Source organism: Ranitomeya variabilis, chromosome 4 (assembly GCF_051348905.1).
Source record: "Ranitomeya variabilis isolate aRanVar5 chromosome 4, aRanVar5.hap1, whole genome shotgun sequence".
In the NCBI taxonomy this organism is placed as follows: domain Eukaryota; kingdom Metazoa; phylum Chordata; class Amphibia; order Anura; family Dendrobatidae; genus Ranitomeya; species Ranitomeya variabilis.
The window spans coordinates 172,488,434-172,511,599 of NC_135235.1; the positions used below are offsets into that span (position 1 = coordinate 172,488,434).

Consider the following 23,166-nt stretch of genomic DNA (forward strand, 5'->3'; position numbering starts at 1 on the left):
TCGGCAACTTCCGTCACGGTTATTCATTCGCTGATTGGTCTCGCCAGCTGCCTGTCATGGCTGCTGCGACCAATCAGCGACGGGCACAGTCCAATTAGTCCCTCCCTACTCCCCTCCAGTCACTGCCCGGAGCCCGCTCCATACTCCCCGCAGTCACGGCTCACACAGGGTTAATGCCAGCGGTAACGGACCGCGTTATGCCACGGGTAACTCACTCCGTTACCGCCGCTATTAACCCTGTGTGACCAAGTTTTTACTATTGAGGCTGCCTATGCAGCTTCAATAGTAAAAACATGTAATGTGAAAAATAATAATAAAAAAAAAATAACAAATCATTATATACTCACCTTCCGCCGCCTTTCCGACGCTCCGGTGACCGGTCCATGCAAGCGGCAGGTTCCAGTGCTAAGTTTGGTGTGCGACAAGGATGTGACCGCGACATCATCACAGGCCCTGCGCGCCTGCGCGAGCAGGACCTGCCATGACGTCACGGTTATGTGACCGCGACGTCACCACAGGCCCTGCGCGAAGAAGCTGCGGTACCATGGGACAGGCAGGGACAGCGTCAGGAGCGCCAGGAGCAGGTGAGTATTTCATATTCACCTGTCCGCGTTCCATCCGCCGGGCGCCGCTCCGTCTTCCCGTCCTCTTGCTGTGACTGTGCAGGTCAGAGGGCGCAATGACGTATTAGTGTGCACGCCGCCCTCTGCCTGAACAGTCAGTGCGGAGAGACGGAACGCTGAGGAACAGCGACGAGAGGTGAGTATGTGATTTTTTTTTTTTATTGCAGCAGCAGCAGCATTACATCTGGTACAATGCTGTATGGAGCGTCTATGGGGCCATAAACAACTGCATGGAGCATTATATGGGGCATCTATGGGGCCATAACTGCATGGAGCATTATATGGGGCATCTATGGGGCCATAACTGCATGGAGCATTATATGGGGCATCTTATGGGGCCATAAACAAATGCATGGAGCATTATATGGAGCATCTATGGGGCCATAACTGCATGGAGCATTATATGGGGCATCTATGGGGCCATAACTGCATGGAGCATTATACTACGTGACTGGGCAAAATACTACGTGACTGGGCAAAATACTACGTGGACATGCATATTCTAGAATACCCGATGCGATAGAATCGGGCCACCATCTAGTGTAATGAATAAAGATTTACAACTGGAATATTTCATTCAGTGATATCTAGGATGTGGGATTTTAGTGTTCCCTTTATTTTTTTGAGCAATGTATTGTTTATTATTTTTTTTTAATTATTTTGTGATTTGTAATTTTTTTTTTTTAACTTAGCCCCACTATGGGACTTTCACTTTTTGCAGTCTGATAGAAGTTATAAAGCATCACAATGAAAGAGCATTGTTATACCTTATAGCCTCAGTGCTGCACTGACACAAGCTGTCAGACCATGCACTGCGTTAGATCTAACTTGCTAAAGCCTGCTGACCATGATGACATCAGGACACCATTGTAAAAATTGTTCTCTCATAATGATGTTGCAGGGACGCTGATTGGCGGTGAGAGGAAGCCCCATCCCTCTGCCTACCTTCTAAATTCTGCAATCGATATTGATCGCAGCATTTAGAGGGTTAAAATGCTGGGAATGGTGCTGACACCACTCCTGACAGGGCCAGGTGTCAGCTGTCATGCCAGGCGGTCATTGAGCGTGCATAGCCTCTGTGTGTGCAAAATCGCTTGGACGTGTCCATACTTCTAAGGTCGTGAAATTCTGTCCAATCTGGATGTATGGATATGTCTAAGGTCGGGAAGGAGATGTATTCCTACCTGTAGTCTAGGGGTAAAATAAAAGTCAGATTTGTTCCTTAGTATAAAATTACTGACAATGAGTGATAATGACATTTTAATGCACTTTTAAAAGAAACACAAATCAGCAAATATCACCCATATTTGGTATGGTAACATAAAAGCTGCATTTTTTTCTGCAGTGTTTATACAACCTTACGCAATAACAATTTTCTCTGATTGTTGCGTTTTGGCTTTGGTGCTTTATGCTTTTCCCCCCTTATTTTATGCATTTTTGGATCGCAATGTGTAAACACAGCCTGACACAAAAAACCAAGATCTCCTATAGCGAAGTTTCTGTAAAAAGGAGACAGTTCTGGCTGTTATAACTATGAATGAATGGACAAAGAATAAATCCATAAGTCCAAACCGTTCCGGATTCATTGTGTCAGTCCCTGATTTGGATCTACGCCCTGCAGTCTCAGACATCTGCTGAATGTCCCTCACTGCCAGAACTCCTCCGACAACTCCTCATGCCAGGGGAGAAAGAACTTGGAATTGGAAGCATTGCTGCAGCGCTCTATAGCTTGCCCTCTTTCTATTGTGTAACAGTTGGGAGCTTTGCCATTATGCAGTGTGTGGTGACTTCCTGATGTTTCTCTGTACTGCTCCCAGTGTGTACAGGTGTGTGTATTTACAGGTGTGTGTGTGTCTGTACAGGTATGTGTACGTACAGGTGTAAGTACAGGTGAGTGTGTGTGCAGGTGTGTGTGAGTATGTACAGGTGTAAGTACAGGTGTGTGTGTACAGGTGTGTTTGTGTACAGGTGTGTATGTACAGGTGTGTGTACAGGTGTGTGTATGTACAGGTGTGTGTACAGGTGTGTGTATGTACAGGTAGGTGTGTTTGTGTGTACAGGTGTGTGTATGTGCAGGTGTGTGCATGTGCAGATGTGTGTCTGTATAGGTGTGTGTATAAGTGTGTGGATGTACAGTGTACATGTGTATGTGTTTACAGGCGTTTGTGTGTACAGGTGTGTGTGTATAGATGTGTGTTTGTGTACAGGTGTGTATATAGGTGTGTGTGTGTGTGTGTATAGGTGTGTATACAGGTGTATAGCTGTGTGAATACAAGTGTTTGTGTATATGTGTGTGTACAGTTGCGTGTGTATACAGGTGTGTGAATACAAGTGTGTGCATGTGTATGTGTGTGTACAGGTGTGTGTGTATAGGTGTGTATACAGATGTGTACAGGTGTGTGAATACAAGTGTGTGTATGTGTGTATACAGATGTGTACAGACCACGGTCGGACTGGCCCACCAGAGAACCGGAGGATTCTACGGTGGGCCCAGGCAGACACCTGTTGGCATACTGGCCAGCAGCTGCCTAGGACCCTCCACTGCCCCAGGGGCCCCCAGCCAGTGGGCAGCTGCTATGGGGGCCCCCGATGCCAGCAGAGCAGAAGCCCCTGTCCCAGCTGCTAAAGGGAAATGAATATTCACTGCTTCCCACGCCCCCATGGGTGTGGAGAAGGGTGAATTAATTCCACTTTAGCAGCGGGCAGTGTTTGCCACAGTCTGCACATGAGCACTGTGTTACTTACAAATCCTGAGCCGAAGGCTGCAGCAGCTGAACATGTCAGCTGTTATCAGTGAGGCCCACACTTCTCTCTGACTAACTGTGGGAGGAGCCGCGAGCAGGACGTCCTCCCAGCGTGACATCACCGCTACTCCCAGCTCCGGCGCTCAGAGCTAGTCACTGTGTCCCCTCCCCCTGTATCACCCGTGACTGCGCCACCTCCCCCTGTATCACCGACTGCACCACCTCCCCCTGTATCACCCTGACTGCGCCACCTCCCCCTGTATCACCGACTGCACCACCTCCCCCTGTATCACCCTGACTGCGCCACCTCCCCCTGTATCACCGACTGCACCACCTCCCCCTGTATTACCCTGACTGCGCCACCTCCCTCTGTATCACCGACTGCGCCACCTCCCTCTGTATCACCGACTGCGCCATCTCCCCCTGTATCACCCACTGCACCACCTCCCCCTGTATCACCCACTGCACCACCTCCCCCTGTATCACCCACTGCACCACCTCCCCCTGTATCACCCCTGATTGACTGTGTCACCTCCCCCTGTATCACCCCTGGCAGTGCCACCTCTCCCTGTATCACCCCTGGCAGTGCCACCTCCCCCTGTATCACCCCTGATTGACTGTGTCCCCACCCCCTGTATCACCCCGTGCAGTGCCACCTCTCTCTGTATCACCTCTGACTGTGTTCGTCTCCCCCTTTATCACCCGACTGACTGCACCACCTCCCCCTGTATCACCCCTGATTGACTGTGCCACCTCTCCCTGTATCACTCCTGGCAGTGCCACCTCCCCCTGTATCACCCCTGACTGACTGCATCCCCCCTGGCAGTGCCACCTCTCTCTGTATCACCCCTGACTGTGCCCCTCTCCCCCTTTATCACCCCTGACTGACTGCATCCCCTCCCCTGTATCACCCCTGACTGACTGTGTCCCCTCACCCTGTATCACCCCTGGCAGTGCCACCTCCCCCTGTATCACCCCTGGCAGTGCCACCTCTCTCTCTGTATCACCCCAGACTGAGCCCCTCTCCCTCTGTATCACTGCATCCCCTCCCCCTGTATCACCCCGATTGACTGTGTCCCCTCCCCCTGTATCACCCCTGGCAGTGTCACCTCTCTCTGTATCACCCCAGTCTGAGCCCCTCTCCCCCTGTATCACCCCTGACTGACTGCATCCCCTCCCCCTGTATCACCCCTGATTGACTGTGTCCCCTCCCCCAGTATCACCCCTGGCAGTGCCACCTCTCTCTATCACCTCTGACTGAGCCCCTCTCCCCCTGTATCACCCCTGAGGCCGGCGTCACACTAGCGAGTTTTACGGACATATGAGCGCAGAAAATACGTCCAGAAAATACGCATTGTACACGGCCCAATGATTCTCTATGGAGCAGCTCCTATCTGCCGTATATTACGTATCTGTATTATACGGTTTTGTACGGCCTTAGAAAATCGCAGCATGCTGCGTTTGTCAGCGTATTGCGCAAAAAATCCGCCAATGAAAGTCTATGGGGACGAGAAAATTACGGATTACACACGGACGGACCATGTGTGTGACATGCGAGAAATACGCACCGGTGTTCTATAGAAAAGCCGGCAATTGAATTGCCGGCTTTTCTTATCTGCTTCACAAACCCGACAGGATATGAGACATGGATTACATACAGTAAACCATCTCATATCCCTTCTTTTATTACATATTCCTCTTTACTAATGTAACAAGTGTCTCTGTGTAAAATTTGGGGGCTCTAGCTATTAAATTAAAGGGTTAAATCCCGGAAAAAATTGGAGTGAGCTCCCGCGCAATTTTCTCCGCCAGAGTGGGAAAGCCAGTGACTGAGGGCAGATATTAATAGCCTAGAGAGGGACCATGGATATATGACCCCCCCTGGCTAAAAACATCTGCCCCCAGCCACCCCAGAAAAGGCACATCTGTAAGATGCGCCTATTCTGGCACTTAGCCTCTCTCTTCCCACTCCGGTGTAGCGGTGGGATATGGGGTAATGAAGGGTTAATGTCACCTTGCTATTGTAAGGTGACATTAAGCCAGGTTAATAATGGAGAGGCGTCAATTATGACACCTATCCATTATTAATCCAATAGTACGAAATGGTTAATAAAACATACACATTATTAAAAAGTATTTTAATGAAATAAAGACACATGGTGTTTTAATATTTTATTATTCTCTTAATCCACCGGAAGACCCTTGTCACCTGAAACAAAGTTAAAAAAACCAAACAACAATATTCCATACCTTCCGTCGTTCAGTCTTGTCCCACGCTGTAAATCCATCTGAAGGGGTTAAATCATTTTACACCCAGGAGCTCTGCTAATGCAGCTGTGCTCCTGTCTGTAAAACTTGGTGAATGAATGGAATGCAGGGGAATGTACTGTAGTTACCTCGAGTCGCGGTGATGCGCCCCCTGCTGGATGTCCTCATATGAACTCGAGTGTGAGAAAATATTCTGAAAAGTTCCCAGGCTCGAGTTCAAACGGACCGTATTTCCATACGCTGAGTGTGACGCCGGCCTGACTGACTGCATCCCCTCCCCCTGTATCCCCCCTGACTTAAAACTTTTCTTTCCCTGCTACTAACAAAAGTAGACCCTTCATAAAACGTTATGGCCTTTTAGGTGGCAGAGAGATTCTGTAAAAAGTGTATACAAATATGCGCCGTACATTTGTGTGATCCTGATGAAGGAGTCCGAGTGCTCCGAAACACGATGAAGCCACATATTCATTTGATTTTCTTTTTTTGGACTTCTATCCTTCAGCGGCGCGGAGATAATCCACTTTTTTTACTTTGGATATTACCCCAATGTCCTACATAAGTGATCTAGGACCCCTAGAAGAGGGGCATTCACATAATTTGCTGCAAAAATCAAACAGCAAATTAGCAGCGGAAATATCCACACAGACATTGTAGATATTGCTGCGTTTACTACTCCCAGAGTACAGACGAGATGTCATAAAATCCCCTCCACTACACTGGCGCTATAACACATTGGCCTAGTGGTTAATAAACACCGGGGAGCAGTGATCATTGAGCTTGAACCAAAATGTGTCGCCAACCCCGCTACATCATTAGGACGTGTACTGCCTTATGTTATACCCTGATATTAGCGTGTTATACCGCACAACTGGTGGTCTTGGATCTATTCCTATGTAGCTACATAGTGGGCCCCAAGAACGATTTTCTCTGGTGGGCCCCGGGTGCTCCAGTCCGACGCTGTGTACAGGTGTGTGTGTGTATGGGTGTGAGCACTGCCCAGCAGCACCCTGCATGTCCCTATCATATGCAAACAGCCCGAGGCATGAAGTCCCAACCTCCCACAGAAAGCCACTCCGTGTGCAAACATTCCTACGTGACTAGCTACACCTAATACACAGATGAAATAGTCCTCATGCGGCACAATACTAGCTATTAATCTGAGGCCACCACTATACAACGTTAATCAAACCTGTCATATTCTAGCACAGCACCCCGCACAGTGCACGGCCACAGATCACTACGCGGGGACGAGCGGCGAGCTGCTGTGATACAATCTGATTGGCCGAACGTCCAGACCTTTGCCTCTATTGGTTGCTGGTATCAAAGGAGGCAAAAGGTGACCAATGCGTTCTTCACGTCACTTGACTACTACGCCGTGCTGCTGCTCAGTGTGTGCCGGCTTCCCTGTGGCATCATGGCATCAGCTGGCAGTGTCTCCTACTTTAAGAGAGCCAGTATCCTGTGGATGGCCGTCATCACCCTGGCCATGGGCTACTTCACAGTAAGCGGATCACTCAGCCCGGGCTCTGTAGTGTGTGATGGGTCTTGCGGCTGCGCTGCCTGTACTGCCGTGCCGCAGCCGGGAGGACGGTACCACATGTCCCCACTTGTGGGGGTGTTCCGTCAGTGCTGGAGGAACCTGTGCACAGTGTGGCCTCTAGCTGCGGCTGTCCGCACTGTACGGCAGACTGTCTTGTTGCCTCTTTGGGGCAGCTGTGGATAGAGTTATACTGTGGGGGATACGTATAATAATAATACATTAATGGTGCTGTGTGTTAACCCCGTGAGGACGCAGCCAATTTTCCCTACTTGCTATTTTATCCTAAATGTGTAATTTTCTCACAATTTTTAACTGATGGCAAAGGGATTTTTATTTTTTGCTTTCGCTGTGACACTCCCTTTAAGGGACTTGACCCTGTGATCATGTGATTGCACTATATACAGAAGGGGTGGGCAAATCATTTTTCTGAATGGCCGCATGTGAGACCGTGACTGTTGTGGAGGCCGAACCAATAGGCTGAAATTAATTCTGCTCAATATTAACATATTACAATTGATATAACAGAATTATATCACTTAATATTTAGCAGATTTAAGTATACTAACTTCCAACTATATACCACAAAAGCCCACCCACAGACCCCTATATACAGTATGAGCCCCCACAAAGCCCCTATATATAGCATGAGCCTCAACAAAGTCTCCTACATATTATCCTCCTATATAGTGTGAGCCCCCACATACCCTTTTATATACAGTATGGACCCCCTTAGCCTCCTATATACAGTATGAGCCCCCACATAGCCCCTGTATGCAATATCAGCCACCACATAGCACCCTATATAGAGTATGAGCCACAACATAGTCCCTATATACAGTATGATCCCCCATATAGCCTTTTATATACAGTATGAGCCCCTGTATATCCTGTTTGAGCCCCCACATACCTCCTGTATTTACAGTTTTTAGTCCCCACTATATGCAGCCCCCCCTATATACAGTATGAGCCTTTTATATACAGTACTAGATGGAGGGCGGGAATGTCATGATGGGGGCAGGTTTTGCAGTGTTGAGGATCTCTCCCCCCATGTGCTCACCCACCTATCCACTCTCTCTTTCCCCATGTGCTGACTTCTCCTGTATGTGCTCTCTTCTTTGACCTGTCTACCCCATGTGCTATCCCCCTTGTCTGCTGTCTCTCTCCTTCCTGTGCTGTGTTCTTCCCTCATGTGCTGTCCCATTTGAGCTGTCTCCCCCTGTGCTCTGTCTCTGTCCCCCATCTGCTGTCTTCTCTCATGTCATCTCTTCTTTGACCAGTGTACCCCATGTGATATCCCCCTTGTCTGCTCTCTTTTTCTCCACCACTGTGCAAGGGGTTTTCTCACGAACAAAAGTTAATTTTAAAAATTGTGTCTGATCGTGTGCAGAACATACCACATCTCCTGGGCAGGGGAGGAAGCAAAAGACAATATTAACATTACAGCAGGAGATCGTAGAGGATACATTTTGTGAGGTAAAATATTGTTTAAAAACAGGCAGTGAAATATTTTACCTGACAAAATGAATCCCCTGTGATCACCTGCTGTAATGTCAGTATTGTCTTTTGCTTCCTCCCCTGCCCAGGAGATGTGGTATGATCCATACAGGGTCAGACACAGACAATTTTTAAAATGAACTCTCTTTCGTGGGAAGACCCCTTTAATGTGACCGGCTTCCTCTGCCGGTAGACACGTCACGCATCTGCCACCGGGATCAGCCGAATGATTCACTGCACCTGCGTGTAATCAGGGCAGGCGCAGTAAATCAGACCGCCGCCATCTTTGTGCAGACAGATAGTGGCGGTCACATTAAAACTTTGCATGCGCTCCTCCTGTACAAAGATGGCGGCGGTCAGTGAATCATTCGGCTGATCCCGACGGCGGCGTGTTCACGACGGTTTCGGCTGATCTCAACGGCGGCGTATTTGCGACAGTGTTCCACTGGTGGTACCGCGCAAGAGGCTGCATATGGCGTATACAGTGTGTGTGTGTTGCGTACGGCATATACAGTGTGTGTGTGTGGTGCGTACGGCATATACAGTGTGTGTGTGGTGCGTACGGCATATACAATGTGTGTGTGTGTGTGTGTGTGGTGCAACGGTGTTCCGCTGGTGGTACCGTGCCAGAGGCTGGTAACACCAGCAGTTTCCATATTGAGACACCCATCACTTGGGTGTCCCAATATGGCGGTCGCTGAACTTCCGCCCCTTGGAATTCTGGGATTCAGACACATCTGGACGGAACAGGATGTGAAGACATTACAAGTTAAGTATATATTTAGATGAGCCCCCATATAACCCCTATACAGTTTGAGCCCTGCTATATGCAGTATGAGTGCCTGCTATATATAGTATGAGCCCCTACCTAGCCTCCTATATACAGTATGAGCCCCCACATAGCCCCTGTATACAATATCAGCCACCACATAGCACCCTATATAGTGTACAAGCCCCAACATAGCCCCTATATACAGTATGAGCCCCCACATAGCCCTTTATATAGAGTATGAGCCCCACATAACCCCTATATACAGTATGAGTAACTCCTATATACATTGTGATCCCCACATAGCCTCTATATACATTGTGAGCCCTCACAAAGCCTCCTATATACAATATCAGCAATCACATAGCCCCTATATATTGTATGAGCCCCCACATAGCCTCCTATATATTATGAGCCCCACATTGCCTCCTATATACAGTATAAGTAGCCCCTTATACAGTATGAACCCCCATATAGCTTCACTATATACAGTGTAAGCTCCCACATAGCCTCCTATATACAGTATAAGTAGCCCCTTAGATACAGTATGAACCCCCTTATAGCTTCTCTATATACAGTGTGAGCTCCCACATAGCCTCCTATATACAGTATAAGTAGCCCCTTATATACAGTATGAACCCCCATATAGCTTCACTATATACAGTGTGAGCTCCCACATAGCCTCCTATATACAGTATAAGTAGCCCCTTAGATACAGTATGAACCCCCATATAGCTTCTCTATATACAGTGTGAGCTCCCACATAGCCTCCTATATACAGTGTGAGCAGTCTCAGTCTGCGGGCCGGACTGGGACAGCCAGAGGGCCTGCAGGAAGCGCCTTGCCCAGCTCTGATATACAGTTTGCTTAAATATTGCTAGATATTGTAAAAATCATTGTCTCTAGGTAAAGGTAATTGCCAGGATCTGCCCTGGGTAAGGCAGGCTCTGCTCGTGAGCCTGCTCCAAACACCCTGACGCTCTAAGGCTCCTATCACACATCAGTTTTTTTGCCGTCAGGCACAATCCATTGAATGTTGAAAAAACGGATCTGTCGCAGATTGTGAAAAATTGATGTGACGGATCCATTTTTTCGACGGATCCGACTAGCTGATACAGCTAAGTGGATCAAAAAAAAATTGGAGCATGCTCAGTTAAAAAAAACAGATCCGGTGGCAACTTTTGCTGGATTCGTTTTTTTCAAAATTCGCTGGATTGTGCCTGACGGCAAAAAACTGATGTGTGAAAGCAACCTAAGTGGTTAATAATGTAGCCGTAGCTATTATGGTTTATTTTGGGTTTTTTTAAACTAATTTTTCCATTTGTATTAGGGGTATGTATCCTGAGACGATACACCAGAATGCTTTTGTAGTGTGGCGTTATTATAGTAATTTTTAAGCCATGGGAGTACTAAGATGGCCGCCTAATGACAGCCATCAGCCGCTATTACAGCCCACCTGTCCCACAGTTATGCTGGAGGAGGGGGGGTCAGTGGATTAAACCTCCACAACCTGAGCTGGTTCAGACTGGTTACCCCTCGGCTCCATCCGGGACACGCCATGAAGGGCTTGGACACGCACCTCATTTACCGCAATGGTGATTTTCACATTCTCCCTTCTTTGCAGTGGACAGTTTTTTGGCCGGCAGACGTCCCTTATGAACAGCTGGGGCCGGTAGGATCCTTCACGCAGTACGTGGTGAAGAACCACTACAGTGTCTTGTATTACGGGTATGTATTCTTCTAATTCATGGTTCTCCTGCTGGGGAAAGAGATCCAATTCCTAGAGGAAACAGCGTTCATTCATCCAAACTCCAGCATCACACCACCTACAGTCAGATGGGCGCCCTCTGATCACCGCTTCTATCTGGATGGAAGCGGAGGATGACTGCTGCCTGCGCAGTGAAATCAGAGACATCACCAACTCTCTGGCTGTTCAATATTCCTTCCCATAAAAAATTAGTAAATGTTTGTTATATACACCCCAAAATGTACCCACTGACAAACACAACCCAATCCCGAAAAAATCTAATCATCTCCATAAGACTGTCATCAAAAGAAAAAAAAGTTATAGTCCACGGAATGTGAGAAAAAAAAAGGATCATCAAAAAGGCTAAAACTTGCAGCAACGCCAAGGGGGGCTAAGAGGTTGTCCCTGATCACAAGAATGGGTCTGCAATCTTCCAAGCAGAAGTTCATGGGCGTTGGGCTGCAGGACCAGACTCAGGCAGTCCGAGGTTCATCCAGAAAACTTGGCTGGTTTTCATCCATGTTGCAGCCCTGGACCCTTTTCTTACATCCACATGGCATATATACATTTTCAAAATGTACAAGATCACATACGGTTTTGTATGTGAATAATGGGGATGTATCTAAGAATCGGATGCTACATAGACGATCTATATGGGATCCGGTCTATAGACTTGAATAGGTAAATCTCATCGGACGTATGCTGCGATTTATCTTTTATGCGCAGATTCGGTCTGTGAAAAAACCAACACTCATCTCAGCAGCCTGAGTCACCTTGGTCTGCATGCTGTCCGCGCCATGTCATCTTGTTCCAGCTCTCAGAATGAAAATCGTCATATGAATGTGGCCTATAGGGTGGCGCTTTTCCTGGAATAAAGAAGTTAAGTCTTTCTAATCCCGTACTACCACTTCTAGGCTGGAATCACACATGCAAACCGCTCCCCAGCCTCTGGCATCTTGCTTGGCCGCCGGTCTGTGATCTCCTTGATTGACAGCTTACACCAGTGGTATGAACGCTCTGCTGGCTGGGACTTTGTGGTTTCTGTTGCTGCTCCAAGACAGTTTTGCTGCTGCAGCATCAGAGGAGCACAGCGACACTGGATCTGGCAGGAAACGGGAGATAATAGTGTGCTCGAGCGATTCCTGCAAGCCCCAGGGTAGTGCTTACAGGCTCTATGGAGAAGCGCGTACAGGCTCTATGGGAAAGCGCGTACAGGCTCTATGGGAAAGCGCGTACAGGCTCTATGGGAAAGCGCGTACAGGCTCTATGGGAAAGCGCATACAGGCTCTATGGGAAAGCGCATACAGGCTCTATGGGGAAGCGCTTACAGGCTATATTGGAAAGTGCTTACAGGCTCTATGGGGAAGCGCTTACAGGCTCTATGGGGAAGCATGTACAGGCTATATTGGAAAGTGTTTACAGGCTTTATGGGGAAACGCTTACAGGCTCTATGGGGAAGCGCTTACAGGCTCTATGGGATAGCGCTTACAGGCTCTATGGGAAAGTGCGTACAGGCTCTATGGGAAAGCGCGTACAGGCTCTATGGGAAAGCGCGTACAGGCTCTATGGGGAAGCACTTACAGGCTATATTGAAAAGTGCTTACAGGCTCTATGGGGAAGCGCATACAGGCTCTATGGGGAAGCATGTACAGGCTATATTGGAAAGTGTTTACAGGCTCTATGGGGAAGCGCTTACATGCTCTATGGGATAGCGCTTACATGCTCTATGGGATAGTGCTTACAGGCTCTATGGAGAAGCGCGTACAGGCTCTATGGGAAAGCGCGTACAGGCTCTATGGGGAAGCACTTACAGGCTATATTGGAAAGTGCTTACAGGCTCTATGGGGAAGCGCGTACAGGCTCTATGGAGAAGCATGTACAGGCTATATTGGAAAGTGTTTACAGGCTCTATGGGGAAGCGCTTACAGGCTCTATGGGGAAGCGCTTACATGCTCTATGGGATAGCGCTTACAGGCTCTATGGGATAGCGCTTACAGGCTCTATGGGAAAGCGCTTACAGGCTCTTTGGGAAAGGGCTTACAGGCTCTATGGGGAAGCGCTCACAGGCTCTATGGTGAAGCGCTCACAGGCTCTATGGTGAAGCGCTCACAGGCTCTATGGTGAAGCGCTCACAGGCTCTATGGTGAAGCGCTCACAGGCTCTATGGTGAAGCGCTCACAGGCTCTATGGTGAAGCGCTCACAGGCTCTATGGTGAAGCGCTCACAGGCTCTATGGTGAAGCGCTCACAGGCTCTATGGTGAAGCGCTCACAGGCTCTATGGTGAAGCGCTCACAGGCTCTATGGTGAGGCGCTCACAGGCTCTATGGTGAAGCGCTCACAGGCTCTATGGTGAAGCGCTCATAGGCTCTATGGTGAAGCGCTCACAGGCTCTATGGTGAAGCACTCACAGGCTCTATGGTGAAGCGCTCACAGGCTCTATGGTGAAGCGCTCACAGGCTCTATGGTGAAGCGCTCACAGGCTCTATGGTGAAGAGCTCACAGGCTCTATGGTGAAGCGCTCACAGGCTCTATGGTGAAGAGCTCACAGGCTCTATGGTGAAGCGCTCACAGGCTCTATGGTGAAGCGCTCACAGGCTCTATGGTGAGGCGCTCACAGGCTCTATGGTGAAGCGCTCACAGGCTCTATGGTGAAGCGCTCATAGGCTCTATGGTGAAGCGCTCACAGGCTCTATGGTGAAGCCCTCATAGGCTCTATGGTGAAGCGCTCACAGGCTCTATGGTGAAGCGCTCATAGGCTCTATGGTGAAGCGCTTACAGGCTCTTTGGGAAAGCGCTTATAGGCTCTATGGAGAAGCGCGTACAGGCTCTATGGGAAAGTGCTTATAAAAACTGGTGCCAATCCATCATGAATGAGGCGTGTGCTGGAGTCAGACGCTCCTGATTTAGAGGATCAAGCCCCTTCATGAATCTGGAGCATCTGACGAGCGGCGTGTGCCTCCTTGCGCTTGCCTGAAATCTCCCTCGGATACTGGAGCGAGATGTCTGGGAAATACCGCAGCTTATCTTGAATTAGACAGATTGTGGCGTTACTGCCCTGCTGTGCCCCATCTCTCCCCAGTTGCACCTGTTTTGGCAGAGCTAGGAGAAACTGGTGTGAAGACACCAAAAGACACAAAATGTAGGCACACACCAGAGGTTTTTTGTGACTTTTCAAAGCTTTTACGCCAGAATTCTGGCATGAAAGCATTGACGAGTCAAGCCCTAGGTGTTTGGCCACTGCTGCTAATTTGCAGCGGCGGCCGGTAATCTATGCAACACGTTGTAAGCAATAGAATAATAAATCCCTGTGTTCTTGAGAACTGAGAGTATTTATAATAACAAGTAAGTTGCAAAGTTGTAATTTTGACCATTAAAAAAATGACCTGTTAGGGGGATTCTTGATGGACTATTTTGAGCCAAGAACAGAAGTACTGTATAAAGGAATAGAGAACATAACGGAAGGACTTCTAACTTCTTCAAGCTAAATTTACTTTTGGCTTTGGGTGAAAAAAGAAACCAAATCTTGATGTGTGTTTCTGTTCCCACCATCATTGTACATGGCCACAGGGACCTCACTTCTTCCCAGTGACGTGTGATTCACATACTAGGATCTGATGCTAGTCTTGGCACTAAATATTCTGCTCCTGGTGCAGCCTCAATGCAGCCTTTGTCCTGAAACCCCCTGAAATGGTGGCGGGCACAGCGGGTGGTGGGTCTATTCTTGTCCTACTGAGCCGGCTGGTTAATATTGAACTTAGAATTCTAAAATGAGTTCCCAACATCATGGACCACAGAATCCGCCCAAGGTAAAGGAAAAGTCACACCACTGTGGATAGATTTATACTGTAAATTAGAAAAATGTGTTTGTTGTTTGTTTAGTATTTATTTTATTCACTTACACAGCACCATTGATGCCACAGCACTTCACAGACATCATCACTGTCCCCATTGAGGCTCACAACCTGAATTCCCTATTAGACTTAGAAGTGTAGGAGGAAACTCACACAAACACGTGGAGAACATACAAACTCCTTGTAGATGTTGTCTTTGGTGGGATTTGCACACAATACCACTGCTGCAAAACTATTGTGCTAACCACTGAGCCACTGTGCTTCGCTAAACATTGTACAGTTCTAATCACTGAGCCACCATACTGCTCTAAATATAATACACCTCAAACTACTGTGCCACCATGCTTTCCTAGATATAGTACAGTGCTATCCACTGAGCCACCATTTGTCGTATATATATATATATAATACAGTGCTAACCATTGAGCCACAGTATTGCTCTATATATAATACTAGATGGTGGCCCGATTCAAAGACGGAAGTGACCCTTAGACAATTATATAGTAGATTCTGTCCCTTTTCTAATTAGTGGAGGATATCCTCTCTGCCCTGGTATTCTGTGTATAGCGGATTCAGAGGTGGAGGGTACAGGAATATCTGCAGGGCTCCGCTCACATCGGTGCCTAACACCTACTTAGTATCCTTAGTTGTAGATAATGTAATTTTTTCCTTGGAAAAACAATAGCGTTTAATACAGAGCTGTATCTCCCTTTAAAATGGTGACTAGCATGGCAAAATCTGATTACCCCACAATAAGTCCGTGTGGTCCATGAGGTATGGATCCTTCAGAGCCATGTGACATCCTTGATAAGCAGACGCCATGACAGAGATGTGACCACAGCCCCTGCTGCGGCTCTCCAGCCTGTGGAAACAGATTTGCTCTTTGGCCTCTTGTAACAACCTCCAATATGGACACAAAAATGAAAGATAGCTGATTGATAAACTTTGGGAGCATAGTCCACATTCCTGGAGGCCCCGGCACAATCTTAGTTACTGTAGTCCGGCTAGTTAACCCTTTCCTACATGACGACACACTATAAGGTCTGAATTACGGTCATTAACCACAGTACGTCAAGATAATATATCCTGATGATTTTGCAGGAACAGAATGGCGGGGTGGGTGAGCAATCGTTGGAGGTCTCAGGACCCAAACATTTGCCTGACTGCCCTGTGGTCTTTTTGCACCACAGCTGTGAGGGTCTGTGCACACGTTGCGGATTTGGCTGCGGATCCGCAGCAGTTTTCCATGCGGTGTACAGTACCATGTAATCCTATGGAAAACCAAATCCGCAGTGCACATGCTGCGGAAAAGTCCGCACAGAAACGCAACGGTTTATTTTTCACAGCATGTCAATTCTTTGTGCGGGTTCCGCAGCGTTTTACATCTATTCCATAATAGGAATCCGCAGGTGTGAAAACGCAGACAAAATCCGCAGAAAACCCACAGGGAATCTGCAGGTAAAACGCAGGTCGTTTTACCTGCGGATTCTGCAAAATCCTCTCGGAAAAATGCGCAATGGAATCCGCAACGTGTGCACATACCCTGATAATGGGGCAATTGGCTATTGCTGGTCATGCAGTGTCCTGGTATTGTGTGCACAGCGCCTCACACAGTAGTGCCTGTACGTGTCAGTATTACTATTATTCTGCCATCCTTACAGCTTTCTCTCTTGTTTCAGATACGGGGTAGCGTGGGCCATTCACAGTGCTGAAGCTCTATATAGCTTACGCCTCTGCAGGTCAGTATAGAGCTGGAAAGCGGTGTGTGGTTGTTCGCTGTGTTTGGGGGCTTTACACTCTATCTTAGGATTCTAACTAAGGGCTCATTCAGACATCAGTTTTTCACGTCCGAGCACTCGCCGTGTTTTTCACAGATAGTACTCATGCCTAAGATACTGAATGGGGCCGTACACATGTCCCTGATATTTCCCAGGATGAAAAAAAATTGTGGCAACATGCCTGATCTGTGTGCAAAATAAAAATTGGCAACGCAAGTCTGTGGGTCTGAGGAAAAATCCGACCCATCCATATGCTGTCCATGTTTTACGGACGATAGAAAAAGAGAGAGAAACTTTCTTTTTGTTTTTTTCTTACTAGTGATGAGCGAATATAGTCGTTAGGCCAGTCTCACACGTCCAGATAATTCCGGTACCGGAAAAATCGGTACCGGAGTTATCCGTGTCCGTGTGCTCACGTGGCACATCAGTGTGGCACACGTGTGGCAGCCGTGTGCCGACTGGGTACCACACGGACCGTACGGGAGACAGCGCTACAGTAAGCGCTGTCCCCCCAGCTTGTGGTGCTGAAGCCGCCATTCATTTCTTCTCTTCAGCAGCGTTCGCTTGACAGAAGGAATGAAAAATCATCCGCATATTCATCACTGTAATGAGCAGTACCATGTGACCGCTCATACAGGACAAGCTGAGGCGCTGAGAGGAAGCATCGAGGGAGCTGGGTGAGTATTTTATTTCCAGCGGGCGGGCGCACAGGGGGTGGGAGGGGGGAGGTTGCCGGGAAGTTTATTTCAACCGCAAAAAAAATAAAAAAACAATGATTTTTCATTCCTTCTCTCCAGCGAACGCTGCTGGAGAGAAGAAATGAATGGCGGATTCAGCACCACAAGCTGGGTGGACAGCGCTTACTGTAGCGCTGTTTCGTGCACGGCACACGGACAGCATCCATGTGCGGTACGTGTTTTACACGGACCCATTGACTTGAATGGGTCCGTGTGATCCGTGCGCTCCCACGAACACTGACATGTCTCCTTGTTTTTCAAACGGACACACGGTCCGTGAAAACATGCTGATATGTGCAGAGACACATTGATTTTAATGTGTCTATGTGAGTCAGTGTCTCTGGTACGTGAGAAAACTGTCACCACACGTACCGGAGCCACTGACGTGTGAAACAGGCCTTACTCGAAATTTCTCTAGCACGCTCGGGGGTCCTCCGAATAATTTTTAGTGCTCGGAGATTTAGTTTTTCTTGCCGCAGCTGAATAATTTACATCTGTTAGCCAGCATGTACTTATGCTGGCTAACAGATGTAAATCATTCAGCTGCGGCAAGAAATCTCGAGTAACGAGTATATTTGCTCATCACTATTTCTTACCCGAGAGAAACGGATGAAGCTCTGACAGTAAAAAGTGACGCCGCCCATACTCTGCTGTTAAAAAGTGACGCCGCAGAAACTCTGCTGGTAAAAACTGATTCTGCCCAAACTCTGCTGGTAAAAACTGACGCCGCCCAAACTCTGCTGGTAAAAACTGACTCCTCCCAAACTCTGCTGGTAAAAACTGATTCTGCCCAAACTCTGCTGGTAAAAACTGACGCCGCCCAAACTCTGCTGGTAAAAACTGACTCCTCCCAAACTCTGATGGTAAAAACTGATTCTGCCCAAACTCTGCTGGTAAAAACTGACGCCGCCCAAACTCTGCTGGTAAAAACTGACTTCGCAGAAACTCTGCTGGTAAAAACTGACGCCGCCCAAACTCTGCTGGTAAAGACTGACTCCTCCTAGACTCTGATGCTAAAAACTGATTCTGCCCAAACTCTGCTGGTAAAAAGTGTCGCCGCCCAAAACTCTGCTGGTAAATAGTGACGTCACCCAAACTCTGCTGGTAAAAACTGACGCCTCCCAAACTACTGGTAAAAACTGACGCCGCAGAAACTCTGCTGGTAAAAATTGACGCCGCCTAAACTCTGCTGGTAAAAACCGACTCCTCCCAGACTCTGATGTTAAAAACTGATTCTGCCCAAACTCTGCTGGTAAAAACTGACACCGCCCAAACTCTGCTGGTAAAAACTGACTCCTCTCAAACTCTGATGGTAAAAACTGATTCTGCCCAAACCCTGCTGGTAAAAAGTGTCGCCGCCCAAAACTCTGCTGGCAAATAGTGACGCCACCCAAACTCTGCTGGTAAAAACTGACGCCGCCCAAACTCTGCTGGTAAAAAGTGATGCCGCCCAAACTCTGCTGGTAAAAACTGACTTTGCAGAAGCTCTGCTGGTAAAAACTGACACAGCCCAAACTCTGCTGGTAAAAACTGACTCGTCTCAAACTCTGATGGTAAAAACTGATTCTGCCCAAACTTTGCTGGTAAAAAGTGTCGCCGCCCAAAACTCTGCTGGCAAATAGTGACGCCACCCAAACTCTGCTGGTAAAAACTGACGCCGCCCAAACTCTGCTGGTAAAAAGTGATGCCGCCCAAACTCTGCTGGTAAAAACTGACTTTGCAGAAGCTCTGCTGGTAAAAACTGACGCAGCCCAAACTCTGCTGGTAAATAGTGACGTCGCCCAAACTCTGCTGGTAAAAACTGACGCCTCCCAAACTACTGGTAAAAACTGACGCCGCAGAAACTCTGCTGGTAAAAATTGACGCCGCCTAAACTCTGCTGGTAAAAACCGACTCCTCCCAGACTCTGATGTTAAAAACTGATTCTGCCCAAACTCTGCTGGTAAAAACTGACACCGCCCAAACTCTGCTGGTAAAAACTGACTCCTCTCAAACTCTGATGGTAAAAACTGATTCTGCCCAAACTCTGCTGGTAAATAGTGACGTCGCCCAAACTCTGCTGGTAAAAACTGACGCCTCCCAAACTACTGGTAAAAACTGACGCCGCAGAAACTCTGCTGGTAAAAATTGACGCCGCCTAAACTCTGCTGGTAAAAACCGACTCCTCTCAAACTCTGATGGTAAAAACTGACGCCGCACAAACTCTGATGGTAAAAACTGACTCCTCCAAAACTCTGCTAGTAAAAACTGACGCCGCCGAAACTCTGATGGTAAAAACTGACGCCGCTCAAACTCTGCTGGTAAAAACTGACACCGCCCAAACTCTGATGGTAAAAACTGACGCCGCCCCAACTCTGCTGGTAAAAACTGACTCCTCCCAAACTCTGCTGGTAAAAATTGCCGCCGCCCAAACTCTGCTGGTAAAAACTGATCTCTGAGGGTAAGGCTATGTGCACACGTTGCGGATTGGTGTATGAATTTTCCCGCACTGTTTTTGCAAAATCGTCAGGTAAACCGCACTGCGAATTACCTGCGGATTTGCTGCGGTTTTTGTGCGGATTCCTATTGAGCAGGTTTAAACCGCTGCGGAATCCGCACAAAGAATTGACATGCTGAGGAAAAAACACCGCTGCATTTCCGCACGTTTTTTCCGCAGCATGTGCACTGCAGATTTTGTTTTCCATACGTTTACATGGTACTGTACAATGCATGGAAAACTGCTGCAGATCCGCAGCGGCCAATCCGCTGCGGATCTGCAGCAAAATCCGCAACGTGTGCGCATAGCCTAAAAACTGACGCCGCCCAAACTCTGATGGTAAAAACTGCCGCCGCCTAAACTCTGATATGCAAAAATCACTAATGACCTTCAGACTGATTTTCCCATACAGGAAAAGCAGTGACGTGTGAGTGAACCTTCCTCTGCACAGGGAACCTGATGTGCGGGGACGTTCCCCACTGCCACTATTCCATCCTATTATGGCCCCAGCTCTAGGCCAGACTAATGCACCTTCGGTTTTTGTTCACATATTGTAGAAAATGTTGCACCTGCCAATTCTTCTAAAGTAATCACACAATTTCTGCATCCAAACAGGACATACTTACACTGATAGCATTGCCTGAGACATTCCTTTACACCTTTCCTCCGTTTCCTTAGAAAACACAAGACAGTCATGTGGTGCGGTGTGATCTAGCAGAGTACACAGTGTGATTACATAGGGATATTTGGTAACTGTACTTAACCACAAATGACATGTCTGCTACACAGACAATATATTACCCTGGTGCTCGAGTCACAACATTTTTATTGGAAGTCCATTCTTATTTTTAGATTTCCTCTTGAATCCCAACTATTTTTTTACAAATGGGAAACATCGTTTGAGCCATTACAAAACGTGCACACTAGATGGCAGCATGTTCCAGTAAAACATCTCATTGATTCAGCAACACAATTCTTATCACTAGAGATGATGGAATCTGTTCTCCGGACCCTGGTCCAGAGGCCACGCAGCATTCTGTGGCCCCAGATGGGAGCCATGCAAATCACCTACCTGCCGGCATCCCCGGTGCCCATTCCGATTAGTAGGTCTGGCACAATGGCGTGTGTGTCACACGGGAATGATGACGTCGTGCCAGGTTCACATTACAAGAGGTGCCAAACATTCTGGCAGGTAGGTGGTTCCCAGGGGTCCCATCTGGAGGCCACGGATACTGACAAGGCCAATGGTCCAGAGTCCTGCTAATTTATTTTGCTTATCTGTACATAGCATGCCTCTGTAGGGTCTGCAGACTGGGTGCGTATGGGTAAAAAAAGAATATGAAAGTGATATATGTACTTGTGTTACCTTTACAGAGGATTTTATATCTGCAATACAATAGGAACAACTTTCAGCAGGATAAAGCTTGCTGCTGCCTTGTTTCCCCATTCACATGCTGGCCTCTCTTACTGAGCCAAAACGCCATGCAACAGACTTTTTTTCTTTTATACAGAATAAAACACAGAATTAGTGAAATCAAACAGTAAATATAATGGATCCATTTTATTTTACATTTGGTCCATATTATTTATAGATGGAACTTTACTTGAAATCTTTCTTTTTCCAGTTCTAAAGGGATCACCGACTCTGGAACCAGGGTGCTGTGGTTTGTACAAACCTTCCTTTTCGGAATTGCTTCTCTCTCTCTCCTCCTCTCATACAAGCCAGGAAAGAAACGGAGATAAACTGGAAAAAAAGACTGTACCGTGAACGAACACCAATGTGCTTTCTGGGTTAATACAAAGTTAACCCTTTATTGATTTCAGGGACCAATCATGTAAAATCCGACTGAAATTCTTCATTTCCAAGTCATTCAGCATAATAACCCAGTTACGGTCCAATGTCACCCCAGACAAGTTCCCGAAATGCCATGAGAATTGTGACCGTGTGATGTAGCTATAAAGACGTACCAGTGTAACTGTGTGGGATGAATGTGGGTGCTTTTCTTCCCAACAGTAACCGCATGTCATGTATCAGCTGATTCTGGAACCTAAAGAATAAACTGTGATTTTTGTAGTTTGATTAATATAAATGTTTTGTCTATCCTGATGTCCAACCAGTGAACTTGTTTTTCTGCATCAAAAACTCCAGAAAAGATTGAGCACATTGTCATATGATGCGCCATTTACCGAATAAGGCTGGGGAATCTAGGCATAAAGGAAGAACTTACATTGAGGACTTCCAGTCTGTTTACTGGTATAACTTCAATGTCCTTGATGCCAAACTGTCAAGTTGTTCATACTGAACATGTCATAGGATATGCTGCCCAACTGGATCTCAACACTGTATACTTAAAGGGGATGTCCAGCCACTAAGCATATAGGAAAATGCTTGTTCATAATGAACAGGAAGTACAGAGACTGTTGGGATACCTGGGCAGAGTAGAGGTTATGGAAGCATCCATTTGTTTGTTATTTTAAAGCTATTTTATGAGGGTTTTTTAAATTTAAAGGCTAGACAAGCCTTTTTTAAAAGGAATCTGTCAGCATGTTTTTGCTATGGAATCTGATAGCAGCATAATATAGAGACAGAGATCCTGATTCCAGGGATGTATCACTTACTGAACTGCTTGGGGCAGTTCTTTTAGGATCCCTGGTTTGTCTGACGTAGATGTAGCAGATGTCACGATCTCCACTCTGTTCCTGTCTTAGGGTATGTGTCCACGGTCAGTAGACGCTGCGTGTTTGACGCTGCAGCGTCAAACACGCAGCGTCCAGATGTTCCAGCATAGTGGAGGGGATTTTTGGAAATCCCGTGTCCACTATGCGTGGAAACCCGCACGCGGCGGGCCTGCGACTCCGGACATGCTGCGCGTCTTTTCAGATCGCAGCATGTCCGTGCTACCTGCGGCGACGCTGTGTCGCCGCAAGTAATATCACAGGACCCTATGGCGAGGGGTGCGATGATCCCGGATGCAGTACACATCCGGCATCATCGCGTCCCAGAAAGGGGGCGGGGCTTAGCGCCGAGCGGCTTTGCCGCTGCGGCGATACCGCCGGCCATCCTGATCGTGGACACGCAGCCTTAGGCTACTTTCACACTAGCGTTAACTGCATTACGTCGCAAATGCGTCGTTTTGC

The 23,166-nt window shown here is 47.5% G+C and overlaps 1 protein-coding gene across 1 annotated transcript; it reads left to right on the top strand.

The window, feature by feature from the left end:
- Positions 1–6,980: 6,980 nt before the first annotated feature.
- Positions 6,981–22,108, top strand: TMEM254 (transmembrane protein 254). Its single transcript, XM_077259380.1, has 4 exons — positions 6,981–7,136; positions 11,063–11,166; positions 16,717–16,776; positions 21,654–22,108. Exons 1-4 carry the CDS (start codon positions 7,050–7,052, stop codon positions 21,769–21,771), a joined length of 369 nt encoding a protein of 122 aa, XP_077115495.1. The 5' UTR covers positions 6,981–7,049; the 3' UTR covers positions 21,772–22,108.
- Positions 22,109–23,166: the final 1,058 nt, after the last annotated feature.